This window comes from Pteropus medius, unplaced genomic scaffold (genome assembly GCF_902729225.1).
Source record: "Pteropus medius unplaced genomic scaffold, Ma_sr-lr_union100, whole genome shotgun sequence".
Lineage (NCBI taxonomy): Eukaryota > Metazoa > Chordata > Mammalia > Chiroptera > Pteropodidae > Pteropus > Pteropus medius.
The window spans coordinates 7,788,736-7,806,490 of NW_024340696.1; the positions used below are offsets into that span (position 1 = coordinate 7,788,736).

A 17,755-nucleotide genomic window follows, 5' to 3' on the forward strand; every position below is an offset into this window, starting at 1 on the left:
TGCATTTTATAGACTGCTGTTTAATGGGAGACACTGGTTCTGAACCCAAATAAAGCCAACCTCAGATGAAAAGCTAGTTATATAAAATCTACACAACAGATAATTTGCAGGTCAAGAAGCAGAGGCTGACTGTGGATCAGCTATCAAAATCACTTCGCTCTAGACACAAATTCTCCTTTCAGGACACCAGTAACAACAAATGGATCAAAAACAACTGCAGGTCAGCAACACCATGACCAGTGAATACAGGACTATCCTTTTCTAAACAACACCAAGACACCTTACTTAGCATATTATTCGCTTTGTACATCTATTCCTATTCCATTCCCACTTAGTGTTATCCACAAGCCTGGAAAGGGGTGCTAGAGTCTCACTTAGAGCCACAGCTCATTAAATATGTGTTACATTCTTCAAAGCACTCAACTCTTGCCCTGAGATTATTTACCCATAAATAAAGTAACCATATTTTCTGAATCTCAAGTTGGGCCATATGGTCTGATAGGTATTAGCATACTTTTTATGAAGAAGATACTGTAAGAAATTGAGACTGCTATGGAAACAGAAAACCGAATCAGAAATAAAACTCATATCACAGTCCTAATCTTAATTTACATTTCAGAAGTACATATTCCCATTTACTGCAAAAATAGCTCTGCTTCCTTCAATCTTGAACACAAACCACTCCATCAACCTTTTTACAAAAAAGAATGCTGATCTCCACACTAGAAAGTAGGATTGTCTTCTAACCTGTAGTGGTACATTGCTCAGTAAGACCCTGTGCTTTGAGTCAAATTTCTTTGCAAGCAGGAAAACCAAGAGGTACCTTTTGTCCACACCAAGTGTCCCTTGCAGAATTCAGAATGACTTTTGGGTCAGGAAGATTTCCTGGAACAGGCCCCTTTGTCACTGAATGACAACCCGTAATCATTCTAAACTGTATCAATAATAAAAACAAAAAACAAAAAACAAAAACATAAAAAAGGATGTTATACTCTCCATTGTGCAAATGAGCACATTACATGTTCATTTAAAAATATAAACCAAACCTATGTGTTATTTCTCACTTTACCTAGAAATAGCTGCAATGTTAGTGCTGAAGATGCATCACAATCCTGAAAACCAACAATGGAGAACACCATTTCTGATTCTCTTGGGATGTGGGGGTACTACTGTTTATGATTCCAATGCATTTAAAAATAATTTTCCGCTGGTTAATGTTGACTTTCTAAAAAATGAAAAAAATATATATATCTTAACTCAGAGTGTTTTCCTTAGATTTTTCTTATTCATATATGGATTCTATTTAAACACATGCTTAATGAAAAGATTTTTCACAAAGCTCCAGCGATCCTGTTTAAAACAAATGTGACAAGGAAAGCAGTAGCACTTGTGAAATACTACATGTGTCTAAGCATAAAATGAGTTTTCCAGCACAGGTCGGCACACTCTGTTTACTGACAAGACTGTATTATAACAAAGCAAGAAATCAAAATGTTTACTTACCAACTTTCACAATATGTATTCAACTGGAGACTGAGGAGTTATTTTTTAAATGAGTCCCTTCCCTTTAGAAGTTGTTGGAATAAATAGCTTCAAAATACACCCTATTCATTCAGCTTAGTTTACATTCTAAAAACTCAACCCTAAACTCCTGGTGCTGTCTTTAACCTAACAGTAAGACTTTAAAACTATTTCATTCTTATTACTTAACTATGAAATCAAGGCTGCTATGACTTGGAAGGGTACTCAGGAAATATCGAGCTAGTCTAATACTTCCTTCGACTCCAAAGAATTTTGGTGCTAGAAGGAATAAGTGATAATGTAGGCTAATAGCCTGATTTTACACTAAACACACAAACAAACAAACAAACAAACAAAAACTGAGAATCAAGGAAATGAAATGATGTGCCCTTGGTCTGACAAGCCAGCTCTGGACTCCTAAACCAGCTGTTATTCCTCTGGCATCCACTAGCTCCCCTCCACAGAAATTCAAAGTATTCAGTCCTCCTCTCTTCTCCAGAATTGTTACACATAACTGTTTCTTTTTCAAGCATTTGCAAGAGAGAACAATGTATCCATCCTTGAAAAGATTCTGATTAGGATGACTCTCAAATATTGTACTTTTGGTAACATTTATTATCATCCAGAAAGCAACAAAGGAATCCAGATCCCAAGAATTCAAATCTTTAAATGGGTCACCTCTTTTATCTTACAGCCAAACATGTATGGTGACCTATAAGAATATACAGTTGCCTAAATTAGTTACAATAGCCCCTCAAAACATATTTCTCAGTATAAAATTTTCACAAATGGTGCTAAAGCATTTTGCCTAGCTTTGACTCGGAAAAATGCTATAAATCCACAGCTGCACTGAGAACTCTACCTCACACATCCTCTATAAGAGAAGCGTTCCATACAGACGTGCCCCTGTACAAATCTTGAGGGCTTAAATGCTTCTTTCTCAGGGTGGAATCCAGATCCTGACATCCTAAAACCTATGCATCTTGCAGGGAAAAAAACAAACATACATTTAGTAATAACCTGATAAGATCTGCTTTGGAAGTCCATGATTGTCACTTCTTGACTATTTTACCCTTCCTTAAGAAAACCATGTTAAGATAAAGGAAACCCTCAGGATCCCCAAATGACTGTATTTCTTGGATTCTCAGCATTATTAATTATAATACATGTCAATTAAATTTAATATAAATTTTCATATTTATATTAAACAATGAAATAGTAATATATTTTCCCTTCCAAAAATAGCCAAATCATTGCTCTTGCTATTATAGAATGTTCAATACACATCCAATGCTGGAGAGCATTTAAACTATTTTAAGATATAATTTGACCCAGTTTGGTACAACAAAAGATAAATGGTACCTTGCCCACAGAGTCAACTTTTTTATATCATACCATGCCTGGAATCTTCCCCCCAAAGAAGAAACTGCAGCAATTGTTCAATGATTGGTTATCTTGTGTTTGCAAATCATCTTCTTGTACGGAGCTCAAAATTAAAGAAATTACCCATGATTTTCACAACATCCTAGTAAAGCAGATGCAACTCATAGGTTCTATCTCTCTTTTCTCCTAGAGGAACATTAAGCAATTTAAAGATAAAATCAGATGTTTTTATGGAACTCGGCATTTCGGTTCTTACATGTTCTCCTTTGCTTTTCATAACAACTGAAGTAACAAATGCTTTATGGGCCCTCTTCTTAACTAATGAGGAAACGGGTGCAGAGATTAACTGAGTGACTTTTCCAAATGAATGGTGACCAACCTAAACAGCTAATCTAATGCTTATTTTTGCTGATCCAAAAAATGCTATCTTTGAAGTCCTGTTACAAGATGGCATGTCCTTGTTATGTCTCTCTATTGTCCACTAGCGACCTTTGGTCCACACATTTAATATGCTCCTCTGCTCACTGCTTTTCACTCTCCAAAGGTGTTCTCAAGAGGTGTTTCTATATAAGTGGTGGGGAACGGGTGGGGAGGAGGAAGTAGCTTGGCTTTTAAACCTAATTTTGAATTTACATTTAATCAATTCCTCTGCTTGCTGCTTTTCATTCTCCTAAGGTGTTCTCTAGAGGTGTTTCTTTATAAGTGGTAGGAAAAAGGAAGTATCTTTGCTTTTAATCCTAACATTGGATTAACTTTGAATTTCAAATATTAAAAGAGAGGTAAATTTTATATTATTATCAAATGATGGCCTGGAATTAAAAAAGCTTGAAAAGAGCTATTCTAGGTCTTTTTGTTTTTATTATTTTTTTTTAAGTTCACAGTTGTCAGAGTTCATTATGTAGTGAGATACCCTATGTAGCATTTTTTTCCCAAACCTCAGGACAACCATTTTATAAAGAACAGAAGTTGAAGAAACATTGGAGAATAAGACCTCTTATGTATTCTGAATTTGCTAACCCATATTTCATTATGATTTAATAGCCAAGTCTGATCACTCTAGAACACCTTGATGTTGAGTTAAACACAGTTAAATGTTATGTCATTAATTCCTTTAACAAATATAATAATGATGGTGATGTTGAAACCAAATGCTTTGACACGATTCCTTCTTGTACCAATTTTAGCAAATAGAATGTCAAATTCTAAGGTAAATCCCCACATTCTGCTCTTACATAACTGCACAAAAAAAAATTTAATAAATCTAGCATTTATGTTGCACATTTAATAGAAAGCTCTTAAGCCATAATCACTGTAGCTGTTGGGCATCTTATTTCTTCAAGAATTCTTTCAGTGCATGCATGAGCTTTAGTTAAATTATTTTGGATTTAAAGGCAGAAGAATATTTAAAATAGTATGGTTTCAGAAACATCATTGTAACAGACCAATTGTAAAAGATTCAGTTGCTAAATTTGCCTTCATAGTCCCTTTGCATATCAGTTATTTAGGTTTAAAAAGAGAATGGAATCGTGTGCTGTTATCTGGGTGGCCATTAGTCTCACACAAAGAAAAGAACAATAAAATAAGACTAAGAAATCAATCTTCCAATGATTGTCATTGAACTGTTACATTAGTAAACATTCACAGTATGAAGTCTCTCTCAATCTCCAGTATATAAAGCAGTGCAAAGAAAAAAATTAAAACATTCCAGTCCTGATATCTGTGAACAAAACTTGTTACATTGTCTCCAATGTCATTTCTTCCATATTGTTAGGCATTTGCTGTCAGATCTTCCCAAAATTAATAATAAAATATAATCAATTTCTAAAGGCCCCTGCAGCCTTTTAAAAGTTAATTTCCAGTTAAAAATAAACTTTAATTAAATCCAAGATAAAATTGCGACCTATATTCTATTAAATAATTCACTCTTTTTTTTTTCTGTACAGTAATTCTTAACCATTTTTAAAAAACCGGATTCCAAAGACATGAGATGCTATTAAAGCACTGATAAACGACTGCTCAAATTCATTAGTTCTTACATAGTAAATACTTCAAAATGCCAACTTCTCCATCACTGCACGATTACTAACAATGTTGACAATTTACTTATACATACACACTTGCACGCGCGCACACACATACACACACACACACACAAACACATACACAGTCTCTCCATGAAACCATCTTTACTTTTAACTTCTTTTCCAGTTAATGTGCAAAATTCTTGCATTCTAATAAAAAATATAAAGATCAATTTGTTCCTATTTAAGCCTCCCTCTTCTCCAAGATGTATCATTTATTTGATATGTAATACAAGTTTAGTAACAATTATGTCACGTATAACCATTAAATGGTGTACTACTGTATGCATTGGATTCACTTGCATATTTCATTTTCGTAACTGCACTCTCTATGCATAAATATATTTGGAGATGCTGGGGTTCGGGGCGAGGGGGCAGTGGCAGGTGGAGAACGAGATTCACACATCGGTCTCCACAGCCTTCACGTTAGAACAGTTGTTTTTATCTGTCTCACTGTCATCCCCCTTCCCCTGACACTTCTCCTCCTTTGCACAGAGAGATTCCTTAACTCCTTCTTCCATCTCTAGATACTCTGACTTGTCCCCCAGGGAAGAAGAAGTAGAGCTCCGAAATTTCTTCAGCAAATTAGAAGGGAGGTATGGGCAACTGACTGCGTTCTGTGTCAGCTGTGTCTGTTCCTCATTTTCAGTCTCTCTGTGGTAGAAATAGTTAAAGTTAGAGACAATCACTGGCACTGGCAAAGCAATGGTTAAGACACCCGCAATGGCACACAGGGACCCCACGATCTTGCCCCCCACAGTGATGGGCTTCATGTCCCCATAGCCCACAGTTGTCATGGTCACCACAGCCCACCAAAACGCATCTGGGATGCTTTGGAAGTGGGTCGTAGGTTCATCCGCCTCCGCAAAATACACAGCGCTGGAAAACAGGATGACCCCAATGAAGAGGAAGAAGATCAGAAGGCCCAGTTCCCGCATGCTGGCTCTTAGGGTGTGGCCCAGGATCTGCAGGCCTTTGGAGTGCCTGGAGAGTTTGAAGATCCGGAATACTCGGACCAAACGAATGATCCTGAGGATGGCAAAGGACATGGCCTGCTGCTGCTGACCGTTGCCGCCCCCCTGTTGCTGGGCCAGATCGGTGCCCAGTGTAATGAAGTAAGGCAAAATGGAGACAATGTCAATGATGTTCATGATGTTTTTGAAGAAGAGCGCTTGGCTGGGACAAGCAAAACAGCGAACCACAAACTCAAAGGAAAACCAAACAATACAGACTGTCTCCACGATGAAGAAGGGGTCGTTGAATATGGTGTGCCCTGAGTTCTCCGGGTGGGGCGCCGAGGTGTTGTTCAGCAGCCCACTGTGCCCACCCGCACTCAGTGCCATGATGAGGTCCCTGTCGTCCCTAAACTCAGGCAAGGTTTCCAGGCAGAAAATGACAATGGAGATTAAGATGACCAAGACAGAGACGATGGCTATGCCCCTTGCTGGACTGGAGCTCTCCGGATACTCAAAGAGAAGCCAAATTTGCTTTTTAAATTCATTCTCTGGCAAGGCTCTGTCTTCCTCCTCTCTCACAAAGCCCTCATCCTCCCGAAACTTGAGCAAGGCCTCCTCTCCCAACTGATAGAACTTCACCTCCTCAGTGAAGATATCAAAGGGGACGTTGACGGGCCTCTTCAGGCGGCCTCCTGACTGGTAATAATATAAGATGGCATCAAAGCTGGGCCTGTTCCTGTCAAAGAAATACTCGTTACGCAAAGGGTCAAAGTACTGAGTCCTCTTCTCAGGGTCCCCCAACAAGGTCTCTGGAAACTGGGCCAGAGTTTTCATCTGGGTCTCAAAGCGCAGGCCTGAAACATTTATCACCACACGTTCACAACAGTCACTGTAGCGGACCGAGCTGTAGCCACCACCCCCGTCGTCCTGAGGCAGCAGGTCTGTGTAGGAACACTCATCGCCGTGGTCGTCTTCGCTGTAGTAAAACCTCCCTTCTTCCTCCTCCTCATCTTCCTCCTCCTCTCCCTCGTCCTCACTCAGTTCTCTCAGGATCTTCTCCTCAGAGCCACTGGGCATCAGGTCGGAGCAATGAGGAAAGCTGCTGGGACGGTGGTGGACTTTCTTCTTCTCAGGCCTCTGTCGCCTCCTTCTCCGACTACCCCGGCTGCTCTGAGGGTCGTGGGAGGTGCAGGATCCCCGAGACTGGTGGTGGTGGTGGGAGCCCCCTCCAGAACCCCCGCTGCCTTCCACAGCAGCCGTGGCGGCTGCGACAGCGGCAGCCGCCGCTGCCCTGGAGTGAGCCAGCCTCTCCCGCTCCCGGGCCCGGGCCTGGGCTGCATAACCATAAGGCATGTGACTGTTGCACCCTGAGCTCTCCGCACTCACCATTGCAACCTCCATGGTGGTGGTTTTGGGAAATGGCTGGTTCCAGTTGTAGAAGAAAGAAAAATAGGGCAGCTTCTTTTCTCACCAAATTAAGGTAAGTTTGGAACCCTTAAGCAGATTGCTTGGAAGACTAAGGATATTTTCAGTCCAACTTTGCATTTTCTGTTTTTAAATCAGCACGCCCCATGCTCTCTCTTCCCAGAGATTCAACGTTGCTCTGAAGAGCGGGGCTGGTCTAGATAAACAGTCTAGCACACTCAAGCCTAAGTCAGAAAATGCTGGGGTCTCCCAGACACCTGTTTTGGGACAGATGTTCAAATTTGGAACTACGTTTAGGATGTGGTCGATGCCGATGCTGCAAGATTTAAAGGCAGCAAGTATCTGGCAGCCAGCAGTTGTGCCTAGAAAATGGAATACATTTTTCTGCCGTGGAAACTGTCCAAAGCTCAGTCCATCAAATTTAAATAAAATGCAAATAAGCCTTTAGTCTGAGCACTTGCCTTCTAGAGACAGCTTGACCCATGTTAACATGAGACTCGAAGTATGTCCAGCCATCGCCGCTCAGGCCTATCAGGATGATTCTCCAGGCTCTTGACCCTTAAGTTCATCACAAGCTTCCTGGACCCAGGGGCAATGCCAAGCTATCGACAGAGGCAAAGACCTTGGGAGGTAGAGAATGTGCAAGATGAGGTGTCAGCAGGGGCAAACCCAGCTTTGAGGTCTCCATAGAAATCAAGGAAATGCAGAACATCCTTCAGCTAAAATCATGCAGAAGCACTTCACCTGAAAAAGGAAGGAAAACAAGCGTAGGAGAAAAATAAAAAAAAAAAAAAAGAATCAAACCATAAAAAGCAAACCAAACATTTCCTTCACACACATTTCTTTCTCTCGTCCTCGAGCAAACCACATAAAGGACCAAGCGACCATAAATTTCCAAGGAGTATGGGGCAGATTGTTAGATCTCCTTCTCACTAAACATCCTTCCTTCTTTCTTTGGATATAATTTCAGCTCAGTCTGTTTTCATGGTAACTCAATTATTTTTCCTCTGTCCACTCTCGACCCACATGGCTTTTCCTTCAATCCTCCTTTTCACTAATGCCAGGTCTTAACTGTCCCTGTCACTCTCATCATTCCACAATAACAATGCTGTCACTTTATACAGCTTCCATCTTTCATTGACATCAAGGCATTTTTTTTTTTTTAATTTCCACTCATAAAATATTTCTGAATTTAGTGCTCTTCTACCCTTCTTTATCTTGATTCAAGATTAGGGAAGTTGGAAAAATTGTTTTTTGTTTTGTTTTTGTTTTTAAATCCAGGCTCCAGCACTTGAATAAGCTTCAATCATCACATCTACAAAGTATAGATAACGATGCAACCTCCTCATCCTACCTTTGTAAGGATTAAATGAGATAGCAGATGTTGGTAGACTAGCACATTGTCTTGTACATAATGAATTATCCATAAGTGCTGGTAATTATTAATAATGTGACAATAACCTAAGCTTATATGTTTATCTACCTACCCACAAATGTGTAAGTCCTTTTCCCACTATCTGAAGTACGGGAAGGACTGAACGTGAGGACATCCAGGACATTTTGAGACTCACCAATGACCTGCATTAAGTTGGCACTTCCTGACTCCCTGAGGCATTTCCCTGTTTTCTGTTCTCCAGACCCCAGAATTCTCCCTACCACCCACAGCTTAGGAGCTAATTGCAGTTTCCCCTTCTCTAATAATCATTTCTCCTTGCTGTTCCTCCATGTTCACCTCAATGCCTCCTCCTACACTCTTCTCAAGGGACTATCTCTTTATGCTTTAAATCTCAGCTTGTGTGGACTTTGTTTTCAGCCTATCATACAATTCAATCAATAAGCCCCACCCCTCAACTCCCCCTTCCTCTCTCTCTGCCTAGCTTTATTTCCAATCCCACTTCCTGATCACATCTTCTTTGCAGCCTGCTCTGTCCCTACTGTCACTTGTATTCCAGGCCTTTCTTCTATCTCAGTTTGTTCTCCCTAAGTTCAGCTAATTCATCTCCTTCACCAAGACCTGCAAAAGCTCCTGCCCCAATCTTCTGTCTACTCTTGCTTCTTTCACTCACTCTGTCCAACAGGACTTCCAAGAATGCAGAAGAGTGGCTCAGAGAACTGGAGAGGACAATGACAGAATTCGGGGCATCTACTAGCTTATATTACTGGAAGCTCTGGGGACCATAAGAGAAATAGCTTTCTGGAGCCATTAACAGGATTCAGCTCTTGACCACCTGCTGCTCCCTGCTGAATAGTGTCAGCCTAGAAGCTTAAACACAGTGAGTTTTATGAAGTGACAAGCAGGGAAGTGGCAAAAGTATATCCCTTTCCAATCACAGGCATTCCTCTAGGGTAAGAGGAGAGTTTGAATGGGACACAAAACCCAGAAAATACACCTCTGAAGGTATCTCAAATGACATCCCTCTTCCTTTGTCTGACTCCTAACATCATCTCATACACTGAAATGTTTACCCTCCAAATCTCTATTTTCACTGTGGAGGGTCAAGCAAGCATCCTTTAAATTCTTTCACATAGCCTGAGAGTTTGCTCAGTTACTTCTCCAACTCTCTCAAAGCAGTTATAATACACTATTTCGACAAAGCCCCAGTGTAACCAAAGTGCCTGTAAATTCATGTACTACATACAACCCTCTCCCATTCAACTGACTCCCAGAAGGTCATGAATTAGTTGATTAATTTACCATCAACTCTGCAGGACATTTAGACCAGCCTTCTTTTTGCTCTATGCCAAATATTTATTTTTTTGTTTGTTTGTTTATTTGTTTGTTTATTTTTTATTTAGGTTTGTTAGTTTGAGTTTGTTTATCTAACTCTCACCCTCACTCTACAAAAAGCAAATTACCTTCCTTTTAATTGATTACCAAGTAACTCACTATTCCTAGTCTTAAAGAAAGAAAAAAAGAACAGCAAGAAGGAGGAGGAGGAGGAACAGGAGAAAGAAGAAAAGAAAGAGGAGAGAGAGAGAGAAGGAAGAAGGAAGGAATAGGCTGAAGGAAGGAAGGAAGGAAGGAAGGAATAATAGGGCTAGAAGGAAGGAAGGAAGGAAGGAAGGAAGGAAGGAAGGAAAAAAGAAAAGAAAAGAAAAAGAAAGAAAAAAATCATTCCATCCAGCACACCAGACTGGTTTATATCCGCTCTTCCTTCTCAAGGTAGTCATGTTAGGAGAATCTATTTGAGCTAACTCCCAGGAGCCTTTATTGGGGAGACCTTTGCAGAGAAATTTCCCGTCCTCTTTAGCACCATCGAACTAATAGGACTGTGCAGACTACCAATTCTCCGGTCCCTGCACCCCCAAACGACAGCCATGCATCTCGCCCCTCCTCCTCCCACCTCACCCCCAACCCCCCAACAGCAAGGCTGTTTTCATCTCTCGCAGCTAATTCCTGCAACTGTCTTAGGGTGGTACCTGAACCTTATCAGAAATAGAGAGAGATTGAGCGAATCAGAAAGGCCAACACCGTGAGCAATATACACTTCAACGCACGCCATTTATACAGTCCCTATGTGTTGCTCAAATGCTCAGAAAATGCATGCAAATCCAAATGTTGGAGAGGCAGCAATTCAAACCCGTTCGCCAGCTGTTCCCGAAGGAACGAAACCGGTGAGTCTGAGGTGAGGCAAAACGATGCTAAATCTAAACCCCACCTCGTTGGGAAACGACATCTTTAATCGCGCCCTCGTCTCCAGACCTAGGTTCCCGCTTCGGCACGTTAAGCAGGGCGCACGCACCCCATCCCTGGGGTTGGGAAAATAACAACTGTTGGCCCCCTGGAGCGCAGCGCAGCATCTGCACCTCCCTTCTCCCACCTCCTGGTTTATTTTTAACCGCCTTCCATTCATGCCCTTCTGTCACATTCCCAATATTATTTTCCCTCAAATGTCCACTGCTTGTTAACAGCCAGAGGAGGAGAGGGGAAGAAAGACAGGAAAGGTATCGTACTTACCGTTCCCAGGAGGGGTGCAAAATAAAAATAAAGAAAATCCCCCGGCTGGTTTTTATTTTCCACTCTCAAGCTGCAACAGCTGGAGGAGGGGAAGAATGATCTTGAGGGTAGAAGGAATCACGCCCGTGTGGCAGGTGGAGGCTCCAAAATATCCACGGAACAAGTTCTGTTGCCTGGCCAGAGGAGCAGAGTCCTCGCTTCTGGAGCCCAGGGGTGGGAATAGGGGCCGCCCCAGGGAAGACCCCCCAAGGCTCCTGGTTCCTCTGGAGTTCAGCACAGAAGCGCTCGACTGGAAAAGGAAGTCAAGGTTCCCCAGAAAAAGAAACAAAATCCTAGACAGCAGCAATCACTTGTTAAGCCCGAATTCCTCCTCCAACATCCATCCCTCTCCCTCTCTGGCTGGCTGCAGAAGCAGCACACGCCTCCCCTGGCCGGGAACGCGCGCTGGCCGGGGGCGGGGCCAGGGCCGTGCCGAGGGTGTGGCGTTCGCCACGGTCGCCTGGGGCACCTCCCGCGCGGCCAGGCGGGCGCAGTCACGACGCAGACACTGCCCGCCCCCCCCTCCCCCCGGTCCGGCCCCCGACGCCGAGGCTCAGGGGAGCGACTGAGACCACTTATTCCAGGGGCTCCTGCCTGTAGCCCCAGAGACGAGTTGCTGATCCCAGAGAGAGAGGTGTCCCCTTCGGAGCCGAAATGGGATCCCGACGGCAAAGCTGAAGCCCCAAGATAGTTGAGGGGTGGGGAGTTGACTTCGACGGGAAGGCCAGACTCGGGAACAGGGTACTTCTGGGCATTTTCTCTCCATGACCCGCTTTCTCTCCATCTCTCTTGGCACAGGTTGGGGCCCAGGTGCATCCCTGGCGAGGCCGCTGGCCGGGAGCCCTCCCGTCGCCTGCGAGCTCTCCCAAATCCCTCAGTCTCTGCCTCCCTTACAGAGTTTGTCGGCCTCAACTCGCGGTACTGGCCTCCAGGGCGCCGAGGAGACGGACTTTAGACACGTGTTCCACCCAGGTGAGGGTTGCAGAAATTGATCAGGCCCGAGATAAAGGCTGTACAGCGGAAGCACAAGTCTGAGTGGAAGAAAGTCGGAGGGCTCTGAGCGGTTTATAAGTGGGGCTTGGGCTGGGGGCCTTGGAAGGAGAGAAGGAGGCCTCCGCGAACCTGTTGCTGCAGAAAGAAATACGACTTGGCGGGAGGTTTGGCACCCCGGGAGGTCTCTATCGGAAGGTCTCTACCGTACTAGTCAGATCTCTAACACCACCCACTTAACAAAAAAAAATATCACCCCCTTCCCACCCCCGCGCCCTGTGGGGCAGGCGAGTGCACCTGCAGCGGAGTCTTCACCGCTGGATGGACTCCCAGGTTGCTAACTGGGTGGCTGGCGTGTGAAATTACCCTGGACATGAATGTAAATGTGCATTTCCCACAAATACACTAAAAGAAAGGATAGCGATGAGAAGTGCGAAATTTACACGGACATAACCAAAAGCTCAGGTGGCGGCCAAGGTTCTGGGCACCTCTCCTCAACCCCCTGATGGGCCACGCGGGCAGTGGCAGTACACGCCCGGACTGCTGGAGAAAATCCGACCTTGGGCAGGTCAGTTGGCACTGAGGCGGCCACTGTAGTCCTCAGCTGGCAGCTTTGTTCGAGGGCCTTATTGGGCCTCCTCCTTTTGTGGCGCTTGATTAATTATTAAAAGAAATATTCCCGAGCTGAATTATAGATATGCCTTGTACTCACTAACCTAACCACGGCTGGCTCCGCGAAGGACAGACACCTGGAGGACAGCTGTTCGATTTCATTACTGTTCGATTAAAAAAAAAAATTGTTTTTAAACTAAAATATTTGCCATTGTAATCAGTGAAAAATATGAACAACAACAACAAAAAAAACTGACGTCCAACTTTGGTTTTCCTAACTCCTTCCAGCTAGTTCAGCTTGAACTTTTGTTATAAATAAATTTACCTTCATCCCTTGGCCTCAACCACAGGTGGAGGAACTGAGCTGAAAGATGCTTCCCCACTACAGATCATGCCAGCAAGTAGGGAGCATGGATTTCTCCAAAAGTAAAAATGATCATGTGCACTAGCCCCAAACCCTCTCTGTGGCTCCACAATGTGATGTAGTCCCTGTGCAGTTTCATACCTACCAAAAGCAGGTAATTAAATGTTTCTTGGGATGGTAGAAGGCAAGGCTGAGGGCACAGGATCCTGGGACTAGTTTCCCAAAAGCAATTTGTGAGATCAATTGGAAGCAATTGTGGAATGCTTTCAGAGAGATGAAAACAGATTGAATGATGTACAAAAGATGACAGTTACATTGAATCTTGGGCATTTTAATGGGATCATGTTAAAACTTTATGAATTATGCTTCCATATGCCATTTATTGTTTGTTCCTATCACAGCCCAGAGAATTTTAAAGTTTAAAATGTCTGAGGACTTTATAAATATTTGTACTTTTTAGGTATCAGGAATCTGAGTTACTAAAGCACTAGGAGAATGCAGTCAGATGCAGCTGAAGAAAAACCACTCTCAGGAAGATATTCAGGTCATACAACAAATATTTATTGAGAACTTGATCAAGGTAGATAATGCTCATCAAGTGCCCACATAGTACTCAGCCTTGTGCTAAATTCTTTGCATGAATATTGTCTAATTTTATCTGAATAAACACTTTATGTGATAGGTACTATTATCATTATTTTATAAAGAAGGAAATCGAGGCTGACAGTGGTTAACTAACTTGCCCAAAAGTTATATAGCTAATTATGTAGCAGACAGGTCCTTATTCATCTAACTCTGCAATGTGGACGAACCCCAAGCTAGTGATAATAATACCATGTGGTCTGTGCCCATTCATCCTCATGAACTAGTGGCTGTATCAGCTGCATAGACAGTTTATGAAACAAGGGAATGCATGCTATGATGGAGATGTGAGAATGGTGTTCCTGGGGTGCAAAAAATGGAGCAGCACCTGATTTGGGAGAAGCAAGCACAGATTGATAAGGAAAGGGGAGATGTGTCTGAAGAATGGTGAGAACAGGAGTGGCTGCCGTGGAGAATACATGGGCACATGGCACTGGGGTGGATCAAGAGTAAGCTAGAACCTGAGAGATAGGTGGGGACTAATTGGGAAGAGTATGCTTTGCCCCCTGCCTTGTTCCCCACCATCCCCCCACCACACACACACAACCTCTTTGCCCCTTTAAATAATTATAAAGTGATCAAGAAATATTCCATTTCTCTCTCCATGAAATTCTCTTAAAAATTCCTAGAAACCCACACAAATAAACAGTCATAGAAAAGATCCTTTGCTTGTTACAGCAAAAATCTACCTTGTCTCAATCCCAAAACTCTATTTTCTTTAGAGAGGAAGAATTATTTTCTTGTCTTAGTCATCAACTAGTCAAAATTTTGCAAGCTCCCCACCCTCAAATACACTTGTTACGACAAATAATTTCTCCATGGCTTTGAATTCTCTGTGGTGATACAAATGTTCCAGAGTTCACCATGAAGTCTTCGCATACATAGAAAGGGGCAAAGGGCAGCAGATCTTCCTTTGTACAAAGCCTATAGCAGGCCTTGTAGGATACAGACTAAGTCCATTATAAATGGTTTTGTTTTCTTTGGAGACCATGGTCCCTAACAGAACATTGAATGGCAATGTTCTGTTTACCCCTCTTCTCTCCCTCCCAGAAGTCCATGACACCTTGAGAATGTACTAAAATGAATAATGGAAGAGGCTTCCATTTGCCAAGAAAGTTCAATACATGTGTTAAGAGAAAACTAAAAGATCATTTTTTTTTTCCTGCCTACCTCACCCTCTCAACTATCTGACTTTTAAAGTTCTGAAGGTAGTGAGGGTGAGTCCTGGGGAACTTGATTCTATGCCTCCCTGTCCAAAATTTATAGATGCAGATATTCTGAGCAGCCCATAATTCCTTATAAACATGGGCTATTCAACGATTCGGCTAGTTTTTTCTTGCTGATAGATTTTTCAATGGCAGTTCACCACAACTTTCCATTCCATCTTATGCATACCAGTACTGATCAGGTCTTAAGACATCAGAAAAGCATAATTTACTTCTTATTTAAGTGAGGAAACATTGACTCTGGAGAAAGAGACTGACCACTCGCTTGCTTCCTGACTGATCACAGCACTGACAGGCACAGTGGGGAGTAAGACCGCTGCTATTTGCCCTGGGTGGACACCCACGGTCTAGAGGGTGAGAACTGAGTCAACACACTCATGTGGTAAGGGTCTGATAGAAGCCACACAAGGGGCAGAGGGAAGCAGCCTTTAATTAAGGTTGGAAAGAAAGGTTTTCAAGGCAGAAAGAGCCACATGGCAAAGGCTTGTTGAATAAGAATGGCATGTTTGAAGATAACAAAGATAAGCAGATGATCCAATATAGAACCAGAAAGGGAAACAGTAATGGTGGTCTTAGATACGTCATGCTCAAGAATTTGAACTAGGGTCCATGATAAAATGCTGACTGAAAGAATTTGCAGCCCTTTTCCCACCTTTTACATACAGGACAGATGTAGTTCACATACACAGTACACTCCCTTGGACAAACCCAGATTAGCAACTGTGGTATCCATTGAAAAGACTTGAGTTATAGAGATTCCTAGGCTTCCTGGCTAATATGGCATACCTTTCTCCTCCATCTATGACTACATCTTATGAGCCAAGTGAGTGAAATTGAGTTGGCATAACCATAAATCATCTCAGATTTAGTTTTCTAAATGCAAATCAATAAAAATAATATCCTTCTTTAATTGAAGTAACTCAGAATTTGTAATGCACTCAACCTTGAAACAGTGATACACCTTGAACAGTGATACACAGTTGGGTAACACTGCTGCTGAGATCCACTCTAATAAGGTGATGCAGAATCACGCTTTTTTAGCTCTTTGTTCTGCTTTCCTTACATGTGGTTAGGAAATAGGGCGGTTGTGGAGGTTCACTTAAAATGAAGTAGCAACCAGAGTGTAGATAAAATATAACCACGGTCTTGTCTGCTGGCAAAAATCAGTCAAGAGTAAACTTGGGGCAGAGGTGAATCAAGGAAGGTTTAGGTATGGAATGGTGTTTTAGTTCCTACAGTCGCTACCACCAACATGCGTTCTGTAATAACTCCTCATAGTTTATGCCAAAGATCTTTTACCATATATCTAAATGTGAGCCTTTTTTATAAAAATAAGAGGCATGATATACATCTTGCCAAAAATGTGTTCCGAACTCTCTGAAGGCCACTTTAGATATGATCAATGATCATCGGACAAGCTGGATTCTACTCTCTTAAAAGTCGGCTCCTTCTCCCTCTCCCTCATTTTGATTTTGACCAACATCTTTCACCCCCTAAGATGGGCATCACCACTGGAGCTTACAGCAAACCTCTGCTCTGCAGCATAAGATTGTTTGCACGCCTCTTCCAGACTGCTGGCACCATCACAGCCCTGACTACTACTCCTTCATCAGACCAACATTTCTTCTAATTTTGTTAAGTGTCAGAAAGACTAGGTCCAGCACATGCTTTCCAAAATCATCACCATAGTCGCAGGAAGGTGTTTTCATGTGAAATGTCTACTAGGTCCTTTTGAGTAAGAAATCTAGCCAAAATTATTTCTGCTCTTTGCTCACTTTTCTCCATTCTTGGCTGAAGATAGAAACACAGTTCTGGGGATTGGCCAACCGATGTATTTTAGAACAAAAAGCCAAAACAAACAAAGAGAAGAGAGTATGAGTATCATAAGGATACTAACTCATGGTTTCTCATCAGTGGCTGCTGAGAACAACACATCACCTGTCAGGTTTCATGTATACCAGACGCCCTTCTAATTTATTTCTCCGTCTACCCCACGAATTAGCTCTTATTCTAAATAAGCACAAAGTCATAGGTTGACATCTCCAAAGGTCACATGGGAGTACAAAAACTGATGGTTTCCTTTAGATGATTTTTAGAAGGAGTCCCTTCCAAAATTCTTATATGAGTTTGTTCTTAAAAGTAAAATTATTATTATATTTATGGTAAAATTCTAATGATTTACAACAACCCTTGGGGAAAAAAATAAACATTTGTCCAAAGCAATTACTCTTGGATTGCTTGAGGGGCTGAAGCAGTATTAATTATTCAGTCATTCAACAAAATTTTATTGCTCATCTCTTTTGTCTCAGGCATTGGTTTAAGCACTAAGCAGTAGTGATAATCAAAGACAAAGTCCCTGTTCTTAAATAAATATGGTTATTGCAGACAACAGTAACTATTATGAGGAACATATTGTAGGGTAATAGTTTGTCAAAGAAAAGGGTTTCAACTTTAGCCGGGTAACTAAGGAAGCCCTCGTTAAGAAGGTGTCATTTGAGCTGAGGTTTACATGACAATAAAGCTTGCCATGTGAAGATCGGTGGCAGAGAAAAGAAAAA

The 17,755-nt window shown here is 42.2% G+C and overlaps 1 protein-coding gene across 1 annotated transcript; it reads right to left on the bottom strand.

Moving 5' to 3' along the window:
* Nucleotides 1-5,075: 5,075 nt before the first annotated feature.
* KCNA4 (potassium voltage-gated channel subfamily A member 4) lies at nt 5,076-11,770 on the bottom strand. The gene is made up of 2 exons (XM_039866246.1): nt 11,325-11,770; nt 5,076-8,110 (listed from the first exon to the last, which is right to left on the bottom strand). Exon 2 carries the CDS (start codon nt 7,340-7,342, stop codon nt 5,384-5,386), a length of 1,959 nt encoding a protein of 652 aa, XP_039722180.1. The 5' UTR covers nt 7,343-8,110; nt 11,325-11,770; the 3' UTR covers nt 5,076-5,383.
* Between the last annotated feature and the right edge of the window lie 5,985 nt (nt 11,771-17,755).